This window comes from Pteropus medius, unplaced genomic scaffold (genome assembly GCF_902729225.1).
Source record: "Pteropus medius unplaced genomic scaffold, Ma_sr-lr_union100, whole genome shotgun sequence".
Taxonomy (NCBI): domain Eukaryota; kingdom Metazoa; phylum Chordata; class Mammalia; order Chiroptera; family Pteropodidae; genus Pteropus; species Pteropus medius.
The window spans coordinates 6,276,449-6,299,982 of record NW_024350924.1 but is presented as its reverse complement, the minus strand read 5'-3'; the positions used below and the strand labels follow the sequence as shown (position 1 = coordinate 6,299,982).

At 31.6% G+C, this 23,534-nt stretch overlaps 1 protein-coding gene across 1 annotated transcript in view; it reads right to left on the bottom strand.

The window, feature by feature from the left end:
• SYCP1 (synaptonemal complex protein 1) overlaps positions 1–23,534 on the bottom strand; it is a 71,813-nt gene that overhangs the window by 2,824 nt on the left and 45,455 nt on the right. Inside the window, exons 22-30 of the mRNA XM_039841280.1 lie at positions 22,414–22,476; positions 22,186–22,248; positions 19,404–19,520; positions 19,052–19,162; positions 17,874–17,966; positions 17,303–17,377; positions 11,173–11,232; positions 7,894–8,073; positions 2,204–2,347 (exon numbers count right to left, since the gene is read on the bottom strand). Coding sequence (XP_039697214.1) covers positions 2,204–2,347; positions 7,894–8,073; positions 11,173–11,232; positions 17,303–17,377; positions 17,874–17,966; positions 19,052–19,162; positions 19,404–19,520; positions 22,186–22,248; positions 22,414–22,476 — 906 coding nt within the window. The remainder of the gene's footprint in view (positions 1–2,203; positions 2,348–7,893; positions 8,074–11,172; positions 11,233–17,302; positions 17,378–17,873; positions 17,967–19,051; positions 19,163–19,403; positions 19,521–22,185; positions 22,249–22,413; positions 22,477–23,534) is intronic.

Sequence of the window (23,534 nt, the reverse complement as noted above, 5' to 3'; positions counted from 1 at the left end):
TTTCTTGTGGAATCTTTGTGATTGTCCATGTATAAATAGGATTGCATCATCTGCAAATTAGAGATAGTTTCACCTCTTTTTTCCACTTGCATGCCTTTTTTCTTTCTCTCCTTCTTACCTTCTTTCACTTCTTTCTTTTCGTTTTTGTTTTTGTCTAATAGCCTAATAGCTCTGGCTAACCATTCCAGTACAACGTTGACTAGTAGCAGTGAAAGTAGGCTTCCTTGTGGGGGAAAAGTTTTCAGTCTTTCACCACTGAGTACAATGTTAGCTGTGGGTTTTCATAAGTACACTTCACTGTGTTCAGAAAGTTTCTCTCTATTCCTAGCTTCATAAGAGTTTTTACCATGAAAGATCCTTGGATGTTGTCAAAGGCCTTTTCCCCTACGTTCTATTAATATAATGTATTACACTGATTTCTTTCTTATGTTGAACCACCTTGGCATCTCTTGGCTAAATCTCACTTGGTTATGGAGAATAATGTTTTTAACATGCTGTTGGACTTGATTTGCTAATATTGTGTTGAGGATTTTTGTATCTACATTCATAAAGAATAATGGTCTGAACCTTCTTTTTATGTAACGTCTTTATCTGGCTTCGGTATCAATATAATGCTGGCCTCATAGAATGAGTTACGAAGTAGTCTCTCTTTAATTTTTTTGAAGAGTTTGAGAAGAACGGTTTCAAGTCTTTAAATGTTAGGTAGAATCCATCAATGAAGCCATCTGGTCAACAACTTCTTTCTTGGGAGGTTTTTTATTACTAGTTCAAATTTTTTATCACTAATGACTTCAAGTGATAATTAAACTATAACCAATAAAATCCACTGTGAATTGCCTTTTCAAATTAAACAACTGTGTGCAATTATATAAGACTATACTATGTTTACTATGTTGTATAGTTGTGATGTTCCTTTTAAAAAGAAATGAAATTACGAGTCATTCTGACTCTCCAATCAGCTAAGAAACTAGCCTAAATTCATACTGTTACAAAAATAGCAGGAATTCTAATGTCTAATTCCAGAGCTCATGCTTTCTACTAATTCTCATTACATTTTTATATATCTGGACTTCAGTTTGAACTGGCTGGCAGTTATTATGTACAACAACTTACATAGGCTATGGAGACTGTCTGTGCTCACATTCTGGCTCCATTCCTTACTAGCTAGGTGATCTTGGGCAAGGTACTTGAGTGACTTAATTTCCTCATCTATAAAACGAGAATAGCAACACTGTCTATACTTCTAGAGCATGAGATTGTTTTAAGAAATAACTGAATTAACCTGTGTAAAGTCCTTACAACACTGTCTGGTTCATAGTTTTAATCACTAAAATGTTAATCATTATCTATAAAACAAACAAGTATTGGAGTAGAGATTCTATAAGTTAACTTTAATAATTAGGGTTTTAGATGTCAACTATTCACTATTCTAGAACAAATGAAAATATAGAGTGTCCCAAAGCAATAGAAAAGCTTAAAGGATCTCATAGTTATGAGTGGGAATAATGAAATAAATGGCTTTAACTGGACTTTTCTAATTAAGAATCTTTAGTACATTGTTCCATTAATGTGATGAGATTTATCTGTTTTTAAATTAAATAAATATAAGTTTAGTTATTCTCAATAAGTATTATTATGCCTTTAGAAAAAAAATGAGTGAATACACTCATGGTAGGAAGTAATCAGTCATACTAACTGCTAGGGGAAATGTCTTCCTTAAACATGCTTTCTTTAATACATTAACTTGTTAAGAATGATAAAAATTATAGTTCTCAACCAATACCTAGATATAGATTTCAACTAATTAGTGGTATAAAATGAAGAAACATGTATAATAGCAAAATCAAGAAGGGCCCTGAATAACAAATTTGGCTGCAGCAAGATTTAAAATATTCATATTCACCTAACTGTTCTTTTAAAAAAGAAAGAAAACGTGGTAAAAACTCTCTTATAACACTGCTGGAAAGTAATATGGTTAGTCATCTCATATATCAGCTATTTTATATCAAGTATTTCAAAATACCATGTTTTCTAAAGTTTAGAGAAATTATTCGAACCCTAATTTCTTAAAAATGCTGCAAACACATAGAGTTCTGTTATAATAGAGTTCTTCAGTATCACAATGATATTATGGACACATATTAGACATATATATCAAGAAATAAAGCAGATAAATAATAATGAATATTTGCAAGATTTTTACCAAAAGATCGGTAGTTTCTGAACTATCCGAATTAATATCAAACTCAAAGAACATTTTTCTCTTTTTATTACTTTCTTCAATGGGTACATTCTTGTTTTCTCTTTGCTGAATTTTTAGTTTTGTTGGTGTCTTCACAGTATATACCTATCCAAAAAGAAAAACAATACATTATCACATCTAATAAACACACATTATTAATAAAAGCAAACTGAGTCTTTAGTAATCAATAACTCTCCATTATTACTGGCATGTATCTGAAGTATAAATTTTGGACAAGAATTTAATTTAGATGTTCTCGGTAATAAAATTTTAATAATTTTTTTCAAAAAATGTATAATAGTGGACTTTCTCTTTCCCTCAAACTCAACGAAAATACGGGAAGGGAAGAAGAAGAGAGAGAGTGAGAGACAGTACAGCTTCAGTAGTCAACAGTCTTACAAGAAACTTTAATTTTTCTAACAATTATTAATACCAAAGAACTGATTGAGCATTGCTCTCTCTACAAAAATCCTTACTGATTTATAATAAAATAGGTTTGCTTATTTTTTGTTGGTAAAGTAATTCACACTAGTCAATGTTTAGTATTGCCTATTACCCAGTAAGTTTTATAATTAAAAAAAACCCAAAAAACTAAAAAGTAAAGTCAGTGACATCAGCAAAAATGGCAAAGTAGCTCCAAAAATTTACCCTCATCATGAAGCAAATACTAATAAAAATAGGAATTAATGAAAGGCTTGCCATAAACTGGAGGATATTTTTTTTTAATGGCTGAACATCTGTAAGAACAGCAAGCTTCACACTATCTTCACTTTTTCTTCCCTTCCCCACACTTCAGCTCTGCGTTACCCTTAAAAAATAACAGCCCGCATTCTTGATCCATCCTGGCGGCCACGAGACAGAGCAAAACAGAACTAGAAGTACTTTCAAAGCTTTATTTCCAAAGAGTTGTCATTATTTGACCAGTCTAGTGGTTCTCTGGAAGATCTCACTTACAAGACAGTCAGTCAGTCTGTTTTCGACCTGACTCAGAGCTCACTTGGTACAAAAAGCTTTCTCTTTGGTATGCATGAGGCAGAAAGTAGCCTTTATCAAAAACAATTACAGCAAATATTTTAAATTTGCAGCTCCCTGAGGCAATAATTAACAGTTGGGGCAAATGATAGACTAACCAAAAACTTTAAAAGGACGGCTAGTAAATAAGATGTCCATAGGGGCTTTGAAAAGTTCTGACATTTTTATGAAATTTGTTGGGGTGACACTGGTTAATAAAATTATACAGGTTTCAAGTGAACAATTCAATAATATATCATCTGTATATTGTATTGTGTGTTCACCACCCAAAGTGAAATCTCCTTCTGTCACCATATATTTGACCCTCTTTACCCTTATCTACCTCCTCCCTCCCCCTTTTTCCTCTGGTAACCATTAACCTGTTGTCTGTGTCTATGAGTTTTTGTTTGTTTGTCTTGTTCATTTGTTGCTTTCAGTTTATGTCCCATATATGTGATATCATGTGGTTTTCAATTTTTTCTGCCCAACTTATTTCACTTAGCATGATAATCTCAAGATTCATTTATATTGTGGCAAATAGCAGTATTTCAACTTTTTTTATGGCTGAGTAATATTCCGTTGTATATATGTACATCTTCTTTACCTAATCATCTACCAAAGGATACTTCAGTTTCCATATATTGGCCACGGTGAATAAATCCTGCAATGAACATTGAGGTGCATCTATCTTTACGGGTAAACATTTTCAAATTTGGGAGGCAAATACCCAGAAGAAGGACTGCTAGGTCACATGGTAATTCTATTTTTAATATTTTGAAGAACCTCCAAACTGTTTTCCATAGTGGCTGTACCAATTTACATTCCCACCAGCAGTGTATGAGGGTTCCTTTTTCCCCACAACCTCTTCAACACTTATTATTACTTGTCCTGTTGATTATAGCTATTCTAACAGGTGTGAAATGGTATCTCATTGTGGTTTGATTTGCATTTCCCTAACAGCTAGTAAAGTTGAGTATCTTTTCATGTCTGTTGGCTGTTTGTATGTCTTCTTGGGAGAAGTGTCTATTCACGTCTTCTGCCCATTTTTTAATTGGATTCTTTCATTTTTTGTTGCTGAACTGTATGGTTTATATATTTTGGATATTAGCCCCTTATCAGTGGTGTTGTTTGCTAATATTTTTTCCTATTTGGTTGGTTGCCTCTGTTTTGCTGACAGTTTCTTTTGCTGTGCAGAAGCTTTTTAGTTTGATATAGGCCCATTCCTTCATTTTTGCTTTTACTTCCCTTGCCTTCAAGGTCAAATTCATAAAATCCTCTCTAAGACCAAGGTACCTGTTTTCTTCTATGCAATTTATTGTTCCAGGTCTTATATTTAGGTCTTTGATCCATTGTGAGTTAATTTTGGTGTATTGTGACAGATAGTAGTCTAGTTTCATTCTTTTGGATGTGGCTTTACAATTGTACCATTTATTGAAGAGGCTTTCTTTTCTCCACTGCATGTTTTTGGCTCCTTTGTTAAAAATTATTTGCCCATATATATGTGGGTTTATTTCTGGGCTCTCAATTCTGTTCTATTGGTCTGGGTGTCTATTTTTCTACCAATACCATGCTGTTTTAATTATAGTCACTTTGTATTATACTTTGATGTCAGGCAGTGATGTCAGGCAGATACCTCTGGCCTTGTTCATTTTTCACAGGATTGCTTTGGCTATTAGGGGTCTTTTGTGATTCTATACAAATCTGATTATTTTTTTTCTCAATTTCTTTTTAAAATGCCATTGGAATTTTGATGGGGATTGCATTTAATCTGTATATTGCTTTGGGTAATGTGGCCATTTTAACTTTGCTGATTCTTCCAATTCCTGAACATAGAATATCTTTCTTTTGTCTTCAATTTCTATTAACAGTATCTTGTAGTTTTCAGTGTATAGGTCCTTCATATTCTTTATTAAATTCATTCCTAGGTATTATAGTCTTTTTGCAATTGCAAAAGTATTTTTTTTTCATTTTTCTGAAATTTCATAATTACTATATAGGAATGCAATGGATTTTTGTACATTGATTTTGTATCCTGCAACTTTATTGTATTTGTTTATTGTTTCTAATAGTTTTTTGGTGGAATCTTGAGAGTTTTCTATGTAAACAATCATGTTGTCTGCAAAAAGTGACAATTTGACTTCTTCATTCCCAATCTGGATGCCTTTTATTTCCTTCTCTTGCCTGATTGCTCTAGCTAGGACTTCCAGTACTATATTGAATAACAGTAGTGAAAGCGGGCATCCTTGTCTCGTTCCTAATATTAGAGGGAAAGCTTTAAGTTTTTCACCATTAAGTATATGGCTTTTATTATGTTGAGGTAATTTCCTTCTATACCCATTTTATTAACTGTTTTAATCATAAATGGATGCTGTATCTTGTCAAATGTTTTGCATCTATTGATATGATCATATGATTTTTATCCTTCATTTTGTTTATGTGGTGAATCACATAGATCAATTTGTGTATGATGAACCATCCTTGTGCTCCTGGAATGAATCTCACTTGATGATGACATATAATCTTTTTAATGTATTGTTATTTGATTTGCTAATATTTTGTTTAAGATTTTTGCATCTGTATTCATCAGAGATATTGGTCTGTAGTTTACTTTTTTTGTGTTATCCTTACTAGGTTCTGGTATTGGGGTAATGTTGGCCTCATAAAATGAGTTAGGAAGTATTGCCTCTTCTCAATACTGAGAAGAACGAGTATTAAATCATCTTCGAATGTTTGGCAGAATTCACTAGTGAAGCCATCTGGTCCTGGATTTTTACTTTTGGGAAGTTTTTGATGATTGCTTCAATTTCCTTACTGTTGATTAGTCTATGTAGATTTTCCACTTCTTCCTTATTCAGTCTAAGAAGGTTGTATATTTCTAAGAACTTGTCCATTTCTTCCAGGTTATTGAACTTGGTGGCATATAGTCTTTCAGAGTATTCTTGTATGATTCTTTGTATTTCTGTATTATCTGTCATTTCTGATTTTGTTTTTTCTTTCTGATTTTGTTTTTTCTCTTTTTCCCTGAGTGGATCTAGCCAGGCGTTTGTCAATTTTATTGATCTTTACAAAGAACCAGCTATTTGTTGCATTAATTTTTTCTATTGTCTTTTTGTTTTATATTGCATTTATTTAATTACACTGTAATTTGTATTATTTCCTTCCTTCTGCTGACTTTGGACTTCATTTGTTCTTTTTCTAATTCTTTAAGATATAATGTTAGCTTGTTTATTTGGGATTTTTCTTGTTTCTTGAGATAAGCCTGAAATGATATAAACTTTCATCTATTACTGCTTATGCTGTATCTCAAAAGTTTTGATATGTTGTACTTTCATTCTCATTTATTTCTATGTATCTTTTGATCTCTCCTTTTATTTTTTCTCTGACCTATTCATTCTTTAGTAGTATGTTGTTTAATTTCCACATATTTGTGGTTTTTCCTGCTTTCTTTTTGCAGTTGATAACCAGTTACAAAGCATTGGTTTGTAAAAATCATTCAAGTTATATAATTAAGATCTATATATTTTTCTTGCACATATTTCAATTAAATGTTTTAATAAGGTCATTCTTCTGTAGAGATCATTTCCCATATTCTGAATAACACAGAAGTAAATACAGTAGAAAATAATTTATGTAAAAGCCTCTCTAAGCTATGTGGACTAATTTTCACAATTTCCATGAGGTGGACAATGTATATAAAACAGGATGTAAATGAGATTCTTCATTTTTCTCTGGAATTGTTAACAGGGGCACAAAGCTGAAGGAAATAGTGTTACTAACCCATATCCTAAAGAAAGTGACCTATGATTAAGGCCAGATCCTTCTCTAGGGCTTATTAAAAAGTGCTAAAAGTGGTAAAAGCAGGCCATACAATCACCAAACTATTCTCTTCTGTTATTTTAAGAAAACTGGGAGAGGAAAACATGAAATTTCAGCTTAGAAGGACAGAGACAGATAGAGGTACTTTTCCCCTCAACTCCCAAGACAAGAGAGGAAATAACTCTAACAGCAGCCTTATAAAGACTAGCGGTACCTTCAAGAAGGGGAAACTGGCATTTCATTCCCTAGTTGGATATAAACTCAGGCAGAAAATTTGTTTATTTGTCCTTGTGTCTGCCTGAGCAGAGTGAAAAGAACTAGAAACTAGAGAGAAATGGATGGCAGAGAAGAGAGGGAGAAGTCAGAAGTAGAGCATTCTGCACAGCCATTTATCATGGAAAGGTTGAGTGAATTCCTATGGATTAAGTAGACATGTGGAAGACAGCTAGAACTGAGCTACTTTGCTAGTACTTGCTCCACATGAGCAGACTGCTAAGGATCCAGCAGCAAGATAATGTGGAATAAATACCAAACAGAGGTAACTGAGGTGATACTGGAAAATGTCAAGTCAGAATCAGATTTCCCACATTAGGGACCTAAGCATTGGTGAATGCTAGAAAGTACAGAATCTGTCCACAATGCCATTAAGTTGTGGACAGTGACAGAAAAAATAATAATAATAAAACCATTTCATGCTGGTATCACAAAAAATTTTTAAGAAATTGGTTTTATATCTATGTCTGATACTAGAAATATGATATACGATACCAGAACTTTTTTAACTAAAAAAATTACGACCTTTTTTTGAAATTTTAGCAACCAACCTTTGGTAATGGTGTTGATAAAGTACTTTTAGCAGCTGTCCACAGATAGTCCCTTTTATCTTTGGATTTGCCATGATCAGCTGATGTGAAGTTTCGAGGTACATTTTGTAAAGGAGTTGTTTTAGAATCAAATTTCCGACAACCAGTTTCAAGTGTTTCTGATAAAGATGTCTGTATTTTCTATATTGAACAAAAGAAGTGAATAAAATCATCATTAATAGTTATTTTAATTAAAGTACAACAACTAGTAGATGTAACACTGGAATAAACTAGAATTTACCCCCAAATTTACTATTGATTAGATAACTGAATAAATTACAAAATAATTAAATTAAGTGATGAACTAATAAATTTTCTTTGTCATTTCATTTTCCCATTTAAGATGAAAATGGTATCTTCCCCTCTCTGTCTTCACAGATATGCTGTGAAAACATACAAGATATCTCAGCTCTCTACGTGACCACAAATTGAAGATTCTCTAAAGAAAAATCTTTATTCCTGGTGGCAAAAAGCCTTCATCTGTGGTTCATTCCAATGGTCTAAAAACCAGAGGGTAATTTATTCTCATTTCTATTCATTCTCTTTTACACTTTCGTATCTTCTCTCTCATCTATACAAAAATCAGCCTTTTCCTATCCATCAGTCTCACTTCCCTCCAAAAAAAAATATGCAACATAAATTATGATAAGACTACAGAAATTTTCAGGAAAAAAAAATGGTAAAATGGCAATTTGTTTCAATTCTGAAAATAAACAAATTGCAAACTTATTCTAATTACTTAGATATTATTTCAATTCAATTTCTTCAGTTATCTTTCTATATATATTTCCTTCAATGCTTGACTTGCTTTCCACTAAAATCTAGTAATAGTTGATTCAGTGTAATCCTACATAAAACTCATGCCCATCGCCTTCCATTTTACCACTTCCTTTGGTCACCACCATATCTATGATTACAATCATAGCAATCACTCACAAGAAAGAATGGAGTACACACACCCACAAAAAGCTACTTTCAAAAGCTTGGTGGTTGAATTAAGTCAATTACTTCACTAGGAATCTATTGCTACCTTGCTGGGTGATTTTAAGTAAACTTCCAAGTATCTTTAGGCTTACATTTATACATCTATATAATCAAGGAGCTAAATGAGATGATTTGTAGGTTTCTTGCCCAGTTCTAGTGCTCTCACTTCACAGTCCTTTTTCCAGCAGGTATGAATTTTAGTAGCATTTTTTCACAGTTGCATTTCTAGTATGCTTTTTCCTAAATATTTCTATATCATAGTTGATAACATAATTTGGATTGAAAAATTTATTCTGCTCCCTAGATTCATCAGGAGTCATCCTCAGAATCTCCAAAATTTAACTGCTTCCATGGACAAATTTTTCTCCCCCAAAAGGACTGGGAATGGCAACTACACCACCTTGTGGCCATTTCTGATAATTAACATTTCCCTGGTAGCCTGGGAGCCTAAAAGAAAATGTAACCCCGATTCTGAAATACAGAAATAACTCTCTTCATTATACATAATGGTAATGTATGCACTTTCCTGCAAGTTATATTTTTTTTAAATGATACATTTCCAATGATACATATATACAAAACATTCATTTTTTTATACTTTTTAAACACTTATATGGTGTTTCCTATGTGCAAAGCATTATTTTAAATGCTTTACAATGATCTCATTCAATCCTAATAACTTTAGGAAGTAAGTACTATTATGATCCCTTTATAGATGAAGAAACTGAAGCATGAAGAAATTAAGTAACATGCCCAAACTCAAAAATGTTTGATAAACCTAGTGATTATTATATAAAGGCTTATGATATTTCACTATTTCTGGAATAAAGTAGAGCAAATAAAAGCCTATTTAAAATTTTCATTTCTTTTATCATTTTCTTATTTGCAATATACATAGCCAGATCCCCATATAAAATATGGGGCATTTACTAATTTACTTGAGAATAGATATAAATAATAGGCATATATTACTGAAATTACAGCTGAATCAAAACAACTCTATAATAATATGGAATATATACTTTCATGATATAAATATTCTATATTTAGAAATGAATATTAGAGTTTAACCAATTGATTTATCTTCATCAGAAACTTCCCTTAGACTATATTGAACCCTGCTGGCTATTTTTAATATGACAATTTCTCCAAATATAGTGTTTTCAAGTGTCTATCAGAATGCCTGGGATATATGAAGGGCTAGATATTCGTTCACGGGTACAATATTACTTCCCTTCTCTTTCTTTGAATCTAAAAGTAACAAAATCGTAGCACTGTCTATACCTAACAATTAAAACTGTTTTCAACTACTCTGTCAGTTTCAGTTTATAAGCAAAGCAACCTCTATGAGGACTTAGGAGACTATACATCACTGTGTATAAAGAATATTTAATCATTTTAACTAAAATTTGCCATTATGATTTTTCTGTAATAATCTTATATTACCAAATATATTGGAAGCTGAGGGGTACCCTTCTTCCACATACCTGGTGCTTCCTTCCACATGCAGGGAAAACCGCTAAGGTAACATTCTTAACCTCTGTTTCTTTAGGGGAGGAGCAATGATTTAACGGGATTGGTGAATTTGGAAGAAGAAACTGGACACATGTAGTCCAGCTCCTTCCTTACTCCTGCTCTTGGGTACCAGAGGAAGCACACACTCTGCTGTTTTATACGTTTTATAAGAGCAAGCCATCAAGTAGACAGACTTGTCCCAGTCCAGATCTACCTGTGACAGAGTAGGTAAGATTGTCTAATTTGGAATTTCAGGATTAAGAAATCCTCTTGCCTTCAAATATAAGCTAAATTCTCCAATATTAGTTATCAATAATAAAGGTGTTATTTTGGTTTTCATTGTCTTTCTCGATTGGTTCAGATTTAAGTGAAAAAAGCAGTATGTCATTTATTTAGGCCTCTCAAAACTCAAAATTAGAAATAATCTAAATATAAGCTTTACAATTTTTAATGAAAATATTTTGTCTCTAATACTGGAAATTTCTCAAGAAACATAGAAGTACCTAATTTAAGACAATACTATAATAAAAAGATTGAAATCTCAAAATCTCCAAATGCTTTAAATTTTCAGCTAATGCTTTTAAATTAATAAGTAGCAAGAGACAATTTAAAAAATGAAATTATGTAATATATTTTAGATGTTCTTTTCCTATTTATGAACAAAAAAAATGTTTTCTAAGTAGATATTAGAAAATGAATTGGAGATAAAGAAAAACTATGAGAATTATATAAAACTCTTACCTTGTCCTTTTTTTCTTTGAGAGTAGCTGTGTGTTCTTTTGCCTCTCTTTTGACTTTTTCCTATTAAAAATAAATGTCAAGTACATAAATGCAGTCATTACTATCATCACAAATGAATGTTCTTGTTATCAAAATCTTTCCTAAGAAGTGTTAACAGGAAAATACTGACCTCTAAATTTTATTAAAAATAATAAAAAGAAAATAGAAAAATGAATTAGTTCCTCTCTACAGAAATGTTATTCGATTTTAAATACATATATTTTTAATTCAGATCTGACTCTAGTATATATTTATGGATCTTGAATAGTCTTTTAAAACTCAGAATCTCAACTTTCTCATTTGTAAAATGAAGTGGAGAGATCAGATTATAAAGTAAGGGATACACACAAGTAACTGTGTAGAGCTGCAAAGAGATACAAACTATTATGGGCCGTTAGAGGCAGAATATCACTTTTTATTGAATAATGAACTTTCAACATGAGATTAACAGAGATGAGGGATAAAAAGAAATTACATAAAAGTACAAAAATAGAAAATAATACATCACTTTTTCTGGAGATTAGGGTGTGTGAATTCAGTAGTAAAAAAGAAAGAAAAATTAACCTTGGCCTACAGAAAAGGATATGTAGTATGCCTTTAATATGACAGTCATCTAGAAAAAAGAAAAATTAACCTTGGCCTACAGAAAAGGATATGTAGTATGCCTTTAATATGACAGTCATCTAGAAAACAGAATTGTTATAGCCCCAGAGAGCCTTAAAGTTCTCGGAGAAGAAAAAGTTCCAATGCACAGAAGTTTAGGAAAACTTGCCTTGCCTTCTCATGATGCCTGCACCAATATCTATCCTCCTTGCATACCTTGTGTACACCATGCTACCTCTCCCACAGCGTTTGCTCCTAACTGAAAATTCACTTCACCATGAAAGAAGCTGGCAGTAAGATAATGTAACAGTAGTCACTGTTCTTATTATATATCCTATCAACCATCAATAGTTGATCTTTAGCACTACAAAATAGCCAAGAAAACAATTAGATGGCATTAGTAATGATAATTACTTTAAGTGTAAATGGACTAAATTCTCCAAGTAAAAAACATAGAGCAGATGACTGAATGGATAAATATACATGATCCAATAATATGCTGCCTACAAGAGACCCACTTAAGCTTTAAAGACAGTTATAGCCTGAAAATGAAGGAATGGGAAAAGATATGCCATACAAATGGAAAACAAAAGAGAGAAGAAATAACTATACATATATCAGACAAAAGCTGTAACGAGACAAAAAAGGTCATTATATAATGATAAAGGGGTCAATACATCCAGAGACTGTAACAATTGTAAATATAGATGCACTAAGAGTGGAGCACCTAAATATATTTAGCAAATACTAACATAGCTGAGGAGAGAAATAGATGATACCATAATAGTAGGGAACTTCAGAGCCTCATCTTCAACAATGGATAAATCATCCAGACAGAAATCAATAAGGAAACATTAGATATCAACTATACTTTAGACTAAAAAGACCTAATAGACATATATGCAACTTTCCATCCAATAAAACAGAATATCCATTCTCAAAAGCATATGAAACATCTTTAGAATATATCATGTTAGTCCACAAAACAAGTCCTAACAAGTTTAAGAAAACTGAAATCATGCAGAATATGTTTTTCAACCCAATGATATGAAACTAGAAATCAATAATAGGAGGAAAACTAGAAAATTCATAAATATATGAAAATCAAACACAATGATCAATTAATCAAAAAAGATATCAAAAGGGGAGTCAAAAATTATCTTAAAACAAATTAAAATGGAAACACAGCATACTAAAATTTATGGGATGTAAGCAGTTTTAAAAAGAAAGTTTATAGCAATAAACACCTACATTAAGAAAAAAGAAAGATCTCAAGTAAGCAACCTAACTTTACACCTCAAGAAAGCAGAAAAAAAAAAAACTAAGCCCAAAAATAGCAGAAGAAAGTAAAAAAGATCAGAACAGAAATAAATGAAATAGAGATCAGAAAAACAATAGAAAAGATCAACAAAACTAAGAGCTGATTATTTAAAAATAGAGATAAAATCGGAAACAAAAAAGAAGACATTGAAACAAATAGTACAGAAATACTAAGGATCAGTAAGAGGATAAAACCATTATATGCCAACAAATTAAACAACCTACAAGAAAAGGATAAATCCCTAGAAACATACACCTACTGAGACTGAATTATGACAAAATAGAAAATGTGAACAGACTAATAACAAGTAAGGAGAATCAGTAATCAAAAATCTCCAAACAATAAAAGTCTATAACCTGATGGCTTCACTGGCGAATTCTACCAAACATTTAAAGAATTAATACCAATCCTTCTTAAATTCTGCCAAAAAATCTGAAAAGGAAGGAAAACTTCCAAACTCATTTTATGAGGCCAGTCTTACCCTGTTACCAAACCCAGACAGGGGCACTACAAGAAAATTATAGGCCAATATCCTTGATAAAAAAAAAAAAAGAGGCAAAAATCCTCACAACAATATTAGCAAACAGAATTCAACAGCACATTAAAAGGATCATACACCATAATCAAGTGGGATTTATCAAGTGGGATAAAAGGATGGTTCAATATATACAAATCAATTAATGAGATATACCACACTAACAGAATGAAGGATAAAAAACATGATTTCAACAGATGCATAAAGAGCATGTAAAAAACTGAACATTCTTTCATAATACTCTTAACAAATGGGGTACAGAAGGATGTACTTGAACATAATAAAAGCCATATATGAAAAACCTACAGCTAACATCATACTCAATGGTGGAAAGCTGAAAGCTTTTCCTCTAAGATCAGTAACAAGACAAGAATGCCCCTCTCACTACGCCTTTTCATTATAACACTGGCAGAGAAATCAGGCAAGAAAAAGAAATAAAAGGCATCAGATTGGAAAGAAGGAGGTAAAATTGTCTCTATTTGCAAATGACATGATTTTATATATAGAAAAACCTAAAGACACTACCAAAAATCTATTAGTACTGATAAACAAACTTAGTGAAGTTGCAGGATACAAAAATCAGTAGCATTTCTATACACTAACAATATTATCTGAAAAAGAAATAAATAAAATGATCTCATTTACAACAGCATCAACAACCATAAAATACATAGGAATAAATTTAACCAAGGAAGTGAAAGATATCTACACTGAAAACTATAAGACATAAAATAAATCAAAGACACAAATAAATGGAAAGGTATCTTGTGTTCATGGATTGGAGAATTAATATTGTTAAAATGTCTGTATTACTCCAAACCATCTATAGATTTAATGCAATCTCTATCAAGAATCCAATGGTACTTTTTACAGAAGTAGAAAAAAAATACTAAAATTTATATGAAACCACAAAAGACCCAAGTAGCCAAAGCAATTCTGAGAAAGAAGAACAAAGCAGGAGGCATCACACTTCCTGATTCTAAGCTATAATATAAAGCTACAGAAATCAAAACAGTATGGAAATGGCATAAAAAGACATATAAACCAATGGAACAAAACTGAGAGTCCAGAAATAAACCCATGCATATATGGCGAACTAATATTTGACAAGTGAGCCAGGATACTCAATGGAGAAAAGACAGTCTCCTTGATAAATGATGCTTAAAAAAACAAATATTCACATGTAGAAAGATGAAACAAGACCCCTATGTTATACCATTCACAAAAATTAACACAAAATGTAAGACTGAAAACTATTCCAGTTTTATCAATATGAGATAAAGTTTGCATCAATATGAGATAAAGTAGGGAAAACAGCTCTTTGATATGGGTCTTGGCAATCATTTTTTGGATATGACACCTAAAACACAAGCAACAAAATAAAAAATAAACAAAAAGGACTACATCAAACTAAAAAGTTTCTGCACAGCAAAGGAATCAACAAAACGAAAAGACATCCTATGGAATGGGAAAAAACTTGCAAATCATATATCTGATAAGAAGTTGTATCAAAAACATATAAAGAACTTACACAACTCAATAGCCAAAAAACAAACAATCCAATTAAAAAATGGGCAAAAGGCCTGAATAGGCACTTTTCCAAAGAAGTTACATAAGTAGCCAACAGGTACATGTTCAATATCACTAACCATCAGTGAAATGGAAATAAAAACCACGATATCACCTCACACCTGTTAGAATGGCTATCATCAAAAAAAAGAGATGACAAAAGCTGGCAAGGATAAAAAGGAACCCTGTGCACTGCTGGTGGAATTGTAAATTGGTACAGCTACTATGGAAAACAGTATGGAGGTTCTTCAAAATATTAAAAATAGAACCACCATACAATCCAGCAATTCCACTTCTTGGAATATATCCGAGAAAACAAAAACGCTATATCAAAGAGATATCTGCACATCCATGTTCATAACAGCATTATTTAACAATAGTTAACACATGGAAAGAACCTAAATGTTGTTGTATATAGATATAGAGAGATATAGATAGAGATAGAGATAGAGATAGAGATAGAGATAGAGATAGAGATAGAGATAGAGATAGAGATAGATATATAGAATAGATATAGATATATAGAGAGAGACACACACAATGGAATATCATTCAGCCATATTAAAAAAAGGTAATCCTGCCATTTGTGACTACATGAATGGATCCTGAGAGCATTAGTAAGTCAGAGAAAGACAAATAATGTATGATCTCACTTACATGTGGAATCAAAAAAGAAGCTATAGAAAAAGGAATCAGGTTTGTGATTAGCAGATGTGGGGTGGGGGGTGCGGAGAACTGGATGCATAGGGAGGTGGTCAAAAGGTACAAACTTCCAGTTACAAGATAAATAAGTTCTAGGGGTGTGATGTATAACATGATGACTGCAGTTAACACTGCTGCATGATATATTTGAAATTTGTTAACAGAGTAAATCCTAAGAGTTCTCATAACAAGGAAAAAAAACATTTTTTTCTTTTACTTTTTTTTGTATCAATATGAGATGAAGGATGTTAACTTACTGTGGTAATCATTTCATAATATATGCAAATCAAATCATTATGCTGTATACTTTAAATGTACACAGTGTGTTGCATGTCAATTATATCTCAATAAAACTGGAAAAAAGAACATTAAGAGTAATCAAAGAAAGGTAGAGATCCCTCTTCTACTTAAACAGTACAATAACAGTAAGCATGTATGTTACTACCACGGGTGAAGAGAAAGCCATTTAGTCATTCCTTTGAAAAATATTTATTGAAAACAGAAAATTTTCAAAGCACTGTGGTCAGATAAAAATCAAAGACAAATAAGACATAATCCTAGTCCTTAAAGAGCTTGAAATATAATGAGGCACAGAGTGATATAACTATTTTAATATAAGAACAAAGTGCGATGAGAATATTTATAGACAGTAAGCTCATTTTTGCAATATGAAAAATGTGTGAGATTTTCCATAGGTGGAGAAAAGAATTAAATGCAGGGAACAAAGTAAACAGATACAAAGAGGCTTGAAATTGAAAGTGCATGTTACCTAGGCTGTTGTACAGTGATTAAGAGAACAGAATCTTACAAAATAGAACTAGCTTTGAATTCTTAGCATTTCGTCTTTTTTATTATGTGATCTTGAATAATAACCTAACCTCTATAAAAATGATGATAATAAGTATTGTTTATAGCATTGTTGTAAGGATTAAAGTAGGGTACTCAGCAGAGTGCCCAACATTTGGAAAGAAAAAAAGTATTTGCCATGTTAAAGTGTGAGTCAATTCACTTTGTAAATTACAAAACACTACACAAATATAAGGCATCGTTTTTTTTCTGAAACACAAATAGCTAAAACACATACCTAAATATGTAAGCGTTCTATTATAAGATATTTCTCATATACTTACATCTAAAAGCACACCTACTCCTAAAGTATACCTATATTTATATGTTTAATATTTAAATAAGGCAACATGCTAAATACTTCTCCAATAGAAAAACTAATGGGGGGACCTATATTTTTTAATCCTATTACCCAAATGTATCTTATTACTTTCTAATATGACATGTTTATGCAAACTTTACAAAGTTGCTCCTAAACCTTACAATTAGTTACTTTACAATGCCATAAAACCTACTTTTTCTTCTCTTTCTATTTCAAGTTGTTTCTTAAGAGACGAAAGTTCACTTTTGAGATTAGACAGTTCAATCTCCTAAAGAAAAAGAAACATGAAATTTATTAGTACATATAAATGCAAACTAGTACTTCAAATAAATTTAGTTTTATAGAGAAATAAGTTCACCCATAAAATATATATACTTTAAAAGCCTTCTGATATGAAGGCTGCTAGTTGAACATAACTAAAGATTAACAAATTTTTATAGTTTGCTCTAAAGAAATATTTAACCTATGTAGTTCTCCTCACCATCCTCTCCCAATCTATCCCACCCCTCCTCTCCCACCCTCAGAGCTCTAAACTTATTTGTAAGTGGGGTTTATAGATTTTCATTTGAAAAAAAGAGTTCATTCCACCATTTCAGAAAACAAATTGGAAACCCACTTAACTATAAGACTTATAAGAGCCGTTTCAGATCTAAGATTCTTTGATTCTACAGCTCAAAAATTATGGTTTTATTTAACATTATTTTTTACCACCAGCCACGATGACATGAAAATTGGCTTATACAGTTATTTGTTTTGTATCTCACCAAAGATTCTTTCATAGACAAGTGTTCTTGTTCTTTGCTCTTATAAAATCCTAATTCTGAGTCTCTTTCTTCAACAATTTTATCATACTGGTGCTGTATTAAACAGAAAAAAAAATTTAAAGTACATTAGAGCCCAAACGAATTATGTTTTAATATGACTGGTATCCTTGTACATTCAATACAATACTTGAAGGAAATAATGTGTATGAGTTCAATAATATATGTATATATATCTGAGCATTTAAAAAATTTTTCAATTACATAAACAATGAAACAAGATAACTGTCTTGGAAATAAACTATCATAAGAGCAAGAGACAATTTTTTTAACTGGAAACGTGGAATTTCATAACTTTAAAAACAGGCTAGAAACACCAGAACCTCTTAGAAAGGCAGCTGATTCCAGATCTGGGGCAGGAAACACAAGATAAGTGTTGAATATTTTGTCATAACAGAAAGCAAGAAACTTATCAGGGACTATTAATGTCAAATCAAAAGGACTTACCAGCCAGTTTGAAGAGGCTCCCACTGGCCAAAGATGAGACAATTTGAGTTTTAACAAGGATATAAACTGCACTGGATTGAGACATATCAAATATGTTTAAACCTATGAGTTCATAAAATTACTTTAAAAGTTTTTTAAATCCTCATTGGTTATCTCATAATAACGTTATAACCCAGCAACGATTTTTAAAGATGAGTAGGTAGGTATAGCTCACCTCTTTCCTCTCCAAATCTTGAAGGGAATAAGTCTTAATTCACTAACAGAATCAGAATGATTAATTTAAAACTACAATAAAAATAGAGCACACTCACAAGCATAATAAACATTTCTTCTTTTTATTCCACTGATAAAAATTTATTTAGCCTCACGCATGTTAGACACATAGAAGATACAGATATTAACAAGATAGGCACCCTGGGTATGTATTCAAATAAATATAAAGTGGAAGGTGCCTAAACAGACTACTAGGAAAATTCAGACAGAGTGATCACTTCCTTCCATCAGAGGTGATAAGGAGAGATTTCCTCAAAAAAGCAATATGCCTGCTCCGCTTTATGTCAGTCATTGTTGCATAGACAATTTTCTTTGACAAATCAGAATGCTATCTTAATTTCACCATTTTTATGCCTAAGTATGTCTCCAATAATTTTCATTATACAAAAAGAAAAAATTACCTTGTGTTTTTCCATAAGTGCTACCATTTCAGCTATTTTATGTTGACATCGTATATCAATTTCTCTCTGTAATTTTACTGCTTCGTCGGCTATTACTTTTGCTTTGTCAACCTATCAAATCAAAGTTTTTCTTAAAATTAATGCAAAAAAAATTTAACTTAAATATAGAGACCATATGCTCTATTTATATAAAATGCAGAATTCAACCACCAGAAAATTAGGAAAGCCAAGTACGTAAAAAATGCGTTACTGTTTTGGTTTATTTATTTAAGCTTTTTAAAAATCATAATTTAAAAATTAAAAATTATCACTTTTCCCTTAAAATGTTAATAAACAAATATAGTTTTCCTACCTCTCTCAAAAGATTTTCTTCTGATATCTTTTTGTCCTCAATTTCTTTTTGACAGTTGTCAGTCATTTCTTTAACTTTTTGTTTGGCACCTTCTAGTTCTAACTCTAATTTACTGACCTTTGAGTAAAGAAAATAACATTAACATTAGCAAATGCTGTGGATTTCTTGAAAATATTCTGTATTCATTTGTTGTTTTAGGAATCTCTGAAGATTACTTATTAATGATTGAATCATTTTCTTTACATTTTTCATATGGTGAGAAGTGTACTTTATTTTTCATAAAATCTATCTTCTCTCCTAAAACACATATACAAGCAGCCATATTTTTATTTTTAATGAATTTCTCAACAATATTTAAATTGTTTGGTCTCAGTTCAGTATGTTTTATTACAATAAGTAACTTCCATTTGGACAGAACACCCATGTGATTCAAGAAAATGCATATTCTTTTTTTAAAAAAATAGCTTTATTGAGGTATAACTAATATACAAAAAACCATACATATTTGATGTATACAGCTTGATGAGTTTGGATCTATGCATACATCCATGAAACCATCACCACAACCAAAGTAATAGACACATCCATTACTTCCAAGTTTCCTTCTGTCTCTTTGATTTTTATCTTGTGTCAAAAGAACATTTAACAAGAGATCTACACTCTTCATAAATGTTTAAGTGCACAACACATTACTGTTGACCACAGTTACCATGCTGTGCTACAGATCTCTAGAACTAATTCATCTTGTATAACTGACACCTATGCAAACTGAGAAACAACTCCCCATTCCCATCCTACCCCCTGGCCCCTGGCAATCACCATTCTAATCTTTACTTCTCTGAGTTTGACTATTTCAGGTACCTCATATGAGTGGAATCATGTAGTATTTGTCCTTTTGTGATTGGCTTTTGCTATTGTTCTTTATATATATTCTTTTGCGAATGTTCTTTATATATATTCTAGATACTAGATTATTACCAAATATACAATTTGCAAATATTTTCTCCTGTTCTGTGGGTTGTCTTTTGACTCTTTTCTCCTGGTAGTATCCTTTGATCAAGAGTGTGAAAAGATGTCAAAGCAATCTCTTACAAAATTCTAACTGCCTTTTTATCAGAAATGGACAAGCTGTTATAAAAAGACAAATACTATATTTTTCTACTTATATGAGGTATCTAAAGTAATTAAATTCATAGGTCAGAGAATGGAGATTACCAAGAACTGTGAGGAGGGAACTGGGAGTTGTTTAATGGGTACAGAGCTTCATTCAGTTTTACTAGATGAAGAGAGTCCTGGGGATAGGTTACACAACAACGAATATATCACTAGAAAAGGCTGAGATGTTATGTGTATTTTACCATACACAAAAAAAAATTAAAAAGTGGACAAAAGACTTGAACAGATATTTCACTGAGGAAAGAAATGTACAAATGACTAATTAGCTCATGAAAAAATGTTCAACACTTATAAGAAATGAAAAATAAAACCACAATGAGATATCACTATACCCATAACCAAGACCCGTTATATAGTTTGCATGGTTCAATGCAAAATGAGCCATGCAAACTATATAACGGGTCTTGGTTATGGGTATAGTTCAAAAATTATTAAAAATTTCAAGATGAAAACAACAGAGCAGGAAACTAAGTACTGGATGTTTTATGACTACACAGGTCTAATGCCAATGAAGCTGGGCTCTGCCCACAAGAATGGCTAAAATTAAAGACTGTTAACACCAAACATGAGTGAGGATATGGACTAACCAGACCTCTCATACATTACTGTAAGGAGTGGAAAATCACTTTGGAGAATAATTTGGTTGTTTTTTATAAAACTAAACATGCATATACTCTATCACTCAGGAATTATTTTCCTAGATATTTGCTTAATGAAAACACGCCCACTAAAAAGTCTTGTACAAGAATGTCCATAGCAGCTTTACACATAAGATAAAAGACTAGAAACAATTCAAATGTCCATTAACAGGAGACTAAGTAAACAAATTCATTATATTCATACAGTGGAATATGACCCAGCAGTAAAAAAGACCTTTTGATAATAACTTTTGATATGTACAGGAAATAGATGACTCTCAGAACATGCTGAGCAAAATAACCCAGATAAAAAGAGAATATCTTTGGCATGATTCCATTTAAATGGAGTTTTAGAACAGACAAACCAATGTATAGAGATGGAAAGTAGAAGGCTGGTGGTCTCCAGAGAGCAGGGTTTGGACTGCAAAAAGACATGAGGAAACTTTCTGGGATGATGAAAATGATCCTATACCTTGACTATTGTTACATGTTGTTACTGCTCATCAAACTGTATAATTAAAATCATGCATTTCATTACATATAAACTGTATCTCAAGGAATTGGGAATAAAAGGAAAAACAAAATAGGCCTTGACCATCATGAGCTTACATTCCAGGATTTTAATTTGTTTTCTACAAAGGCAATGGATCTCAAACCCCTCGTATAGCAGGGCAGCCGTATATGGAGCTCTTTAATAATGCAGATTCCAAAGCTCCATCTAAAACTACTCAATCTCAATTGTCAATGTGTGGGTAAGGAGTATGGATACATACACATACATACACATGCACATATATTTTTAAGCTGCTATGTCACAGATGAGCACTCTATTACAATTAAAAGGGTTGATTCCCACAATCTCAAAAGATGATGTTTGAAAATAACTGCTACAACATAACGGGTATAAAATTCCTATTATCTCAATTATTTATTAATATTTTAAAAACAAAAATAAAGGTTCCAAATACCTTTATCTCATAAACATTCAGTTGCTTGCTTTCTGCTGTACTCTTTTTTTTTAAGGCCTTATTCTGTTAAAAGAAAAATAAAGAATTATGTTGAGTACCAAAGTGATTCAAACTTGCACTGCTACCTGACTTAGACTGAAACTACTGAAGAAAAGAAAAGCATTATTCTCTAAAACCTGCAGTAAAAAAAATTTTTTTAATAGTTTGATATTAAGAATCAATACATACCTCCTGTTGGAGTTCTTCAATATGCTTGCTTTTATTTTCAACTTGTTTCCTTAAATTGTTACACTAAAAAATTATGAGAAATTATAATTATTTTATTCAATAAGCCAAATAAATAATTTCAAACTAATAAAAATATTACTTAAAGTAACACAGAGATCACTTCAAAAATCATGTTGTTAAATAATTCCAGTTATGTCTAAACTTATGTGAACAAGTACAAATTTTAATAAAGATTATCTCAATACAAATTTAAAATTCTTAACAATTCTTAATCTACTTAAAGGATATTTGAATTCAACTACTTTAAAAATAATATGCTTATTGATCAATCCTAAACAGAAGGCTGAAATATATTAATTGGATTTTAAGAAGCCACAGTCAGAGGTAAGATTAACTACAATTTGTCTTCTTTCTTACTCATTATTCTCCATCTTTCATATCTGAGATTTCTTTAACTTATTATATATGGGGAAGGGGAATAATATGATACTATGTCTCTTCCTAACTATATTCCAAATCCTGTTCAAGAAATACCAGCTAAACCACTTTTTTATATCTCACTTTGATGGACAACTTTACCTAGGTACACATGCAGAATTGGAATGAGGCATTAGCCCCCAAAATATTTGAAGTACCCTAAAAACAGTCCTAAAATATCGCAGATATGTAAATTGTTCTAATTTCCAGTAAAGTAGAAACTCCGATGAAAAAAAATATTTAGTTTCACTCATTAAAACAAAGTATTCTGTTAAATATTTTTCTTGCAACACTCATGTGCAGTCATAGCTACTATTCTGAAACTGAATATATGGCACTGCTGTTTATAAGTGATTTATTTTATCTAAATTTTAATGTATCCCTCCCCTGCCACAAATGATGTATTTTAGAAAACTCAAAAAGAAAACAAAGCTACAGAAAAGTGAAAAAAAAATTACTGATTTTCATGCCAATTTGACAGATATAAACATATTAGCATGTGAAACTATTTTTGTATACAATTTTTATTTATTAAAAAATCAAGGATTTCTATTCTTGGCAAAAAAGCCACTTTATTCTGAACAACTTTCCTGATAAACATAATTTAAAGATAAATGGCTAGAAAGTACAGAATCTGCTCACTT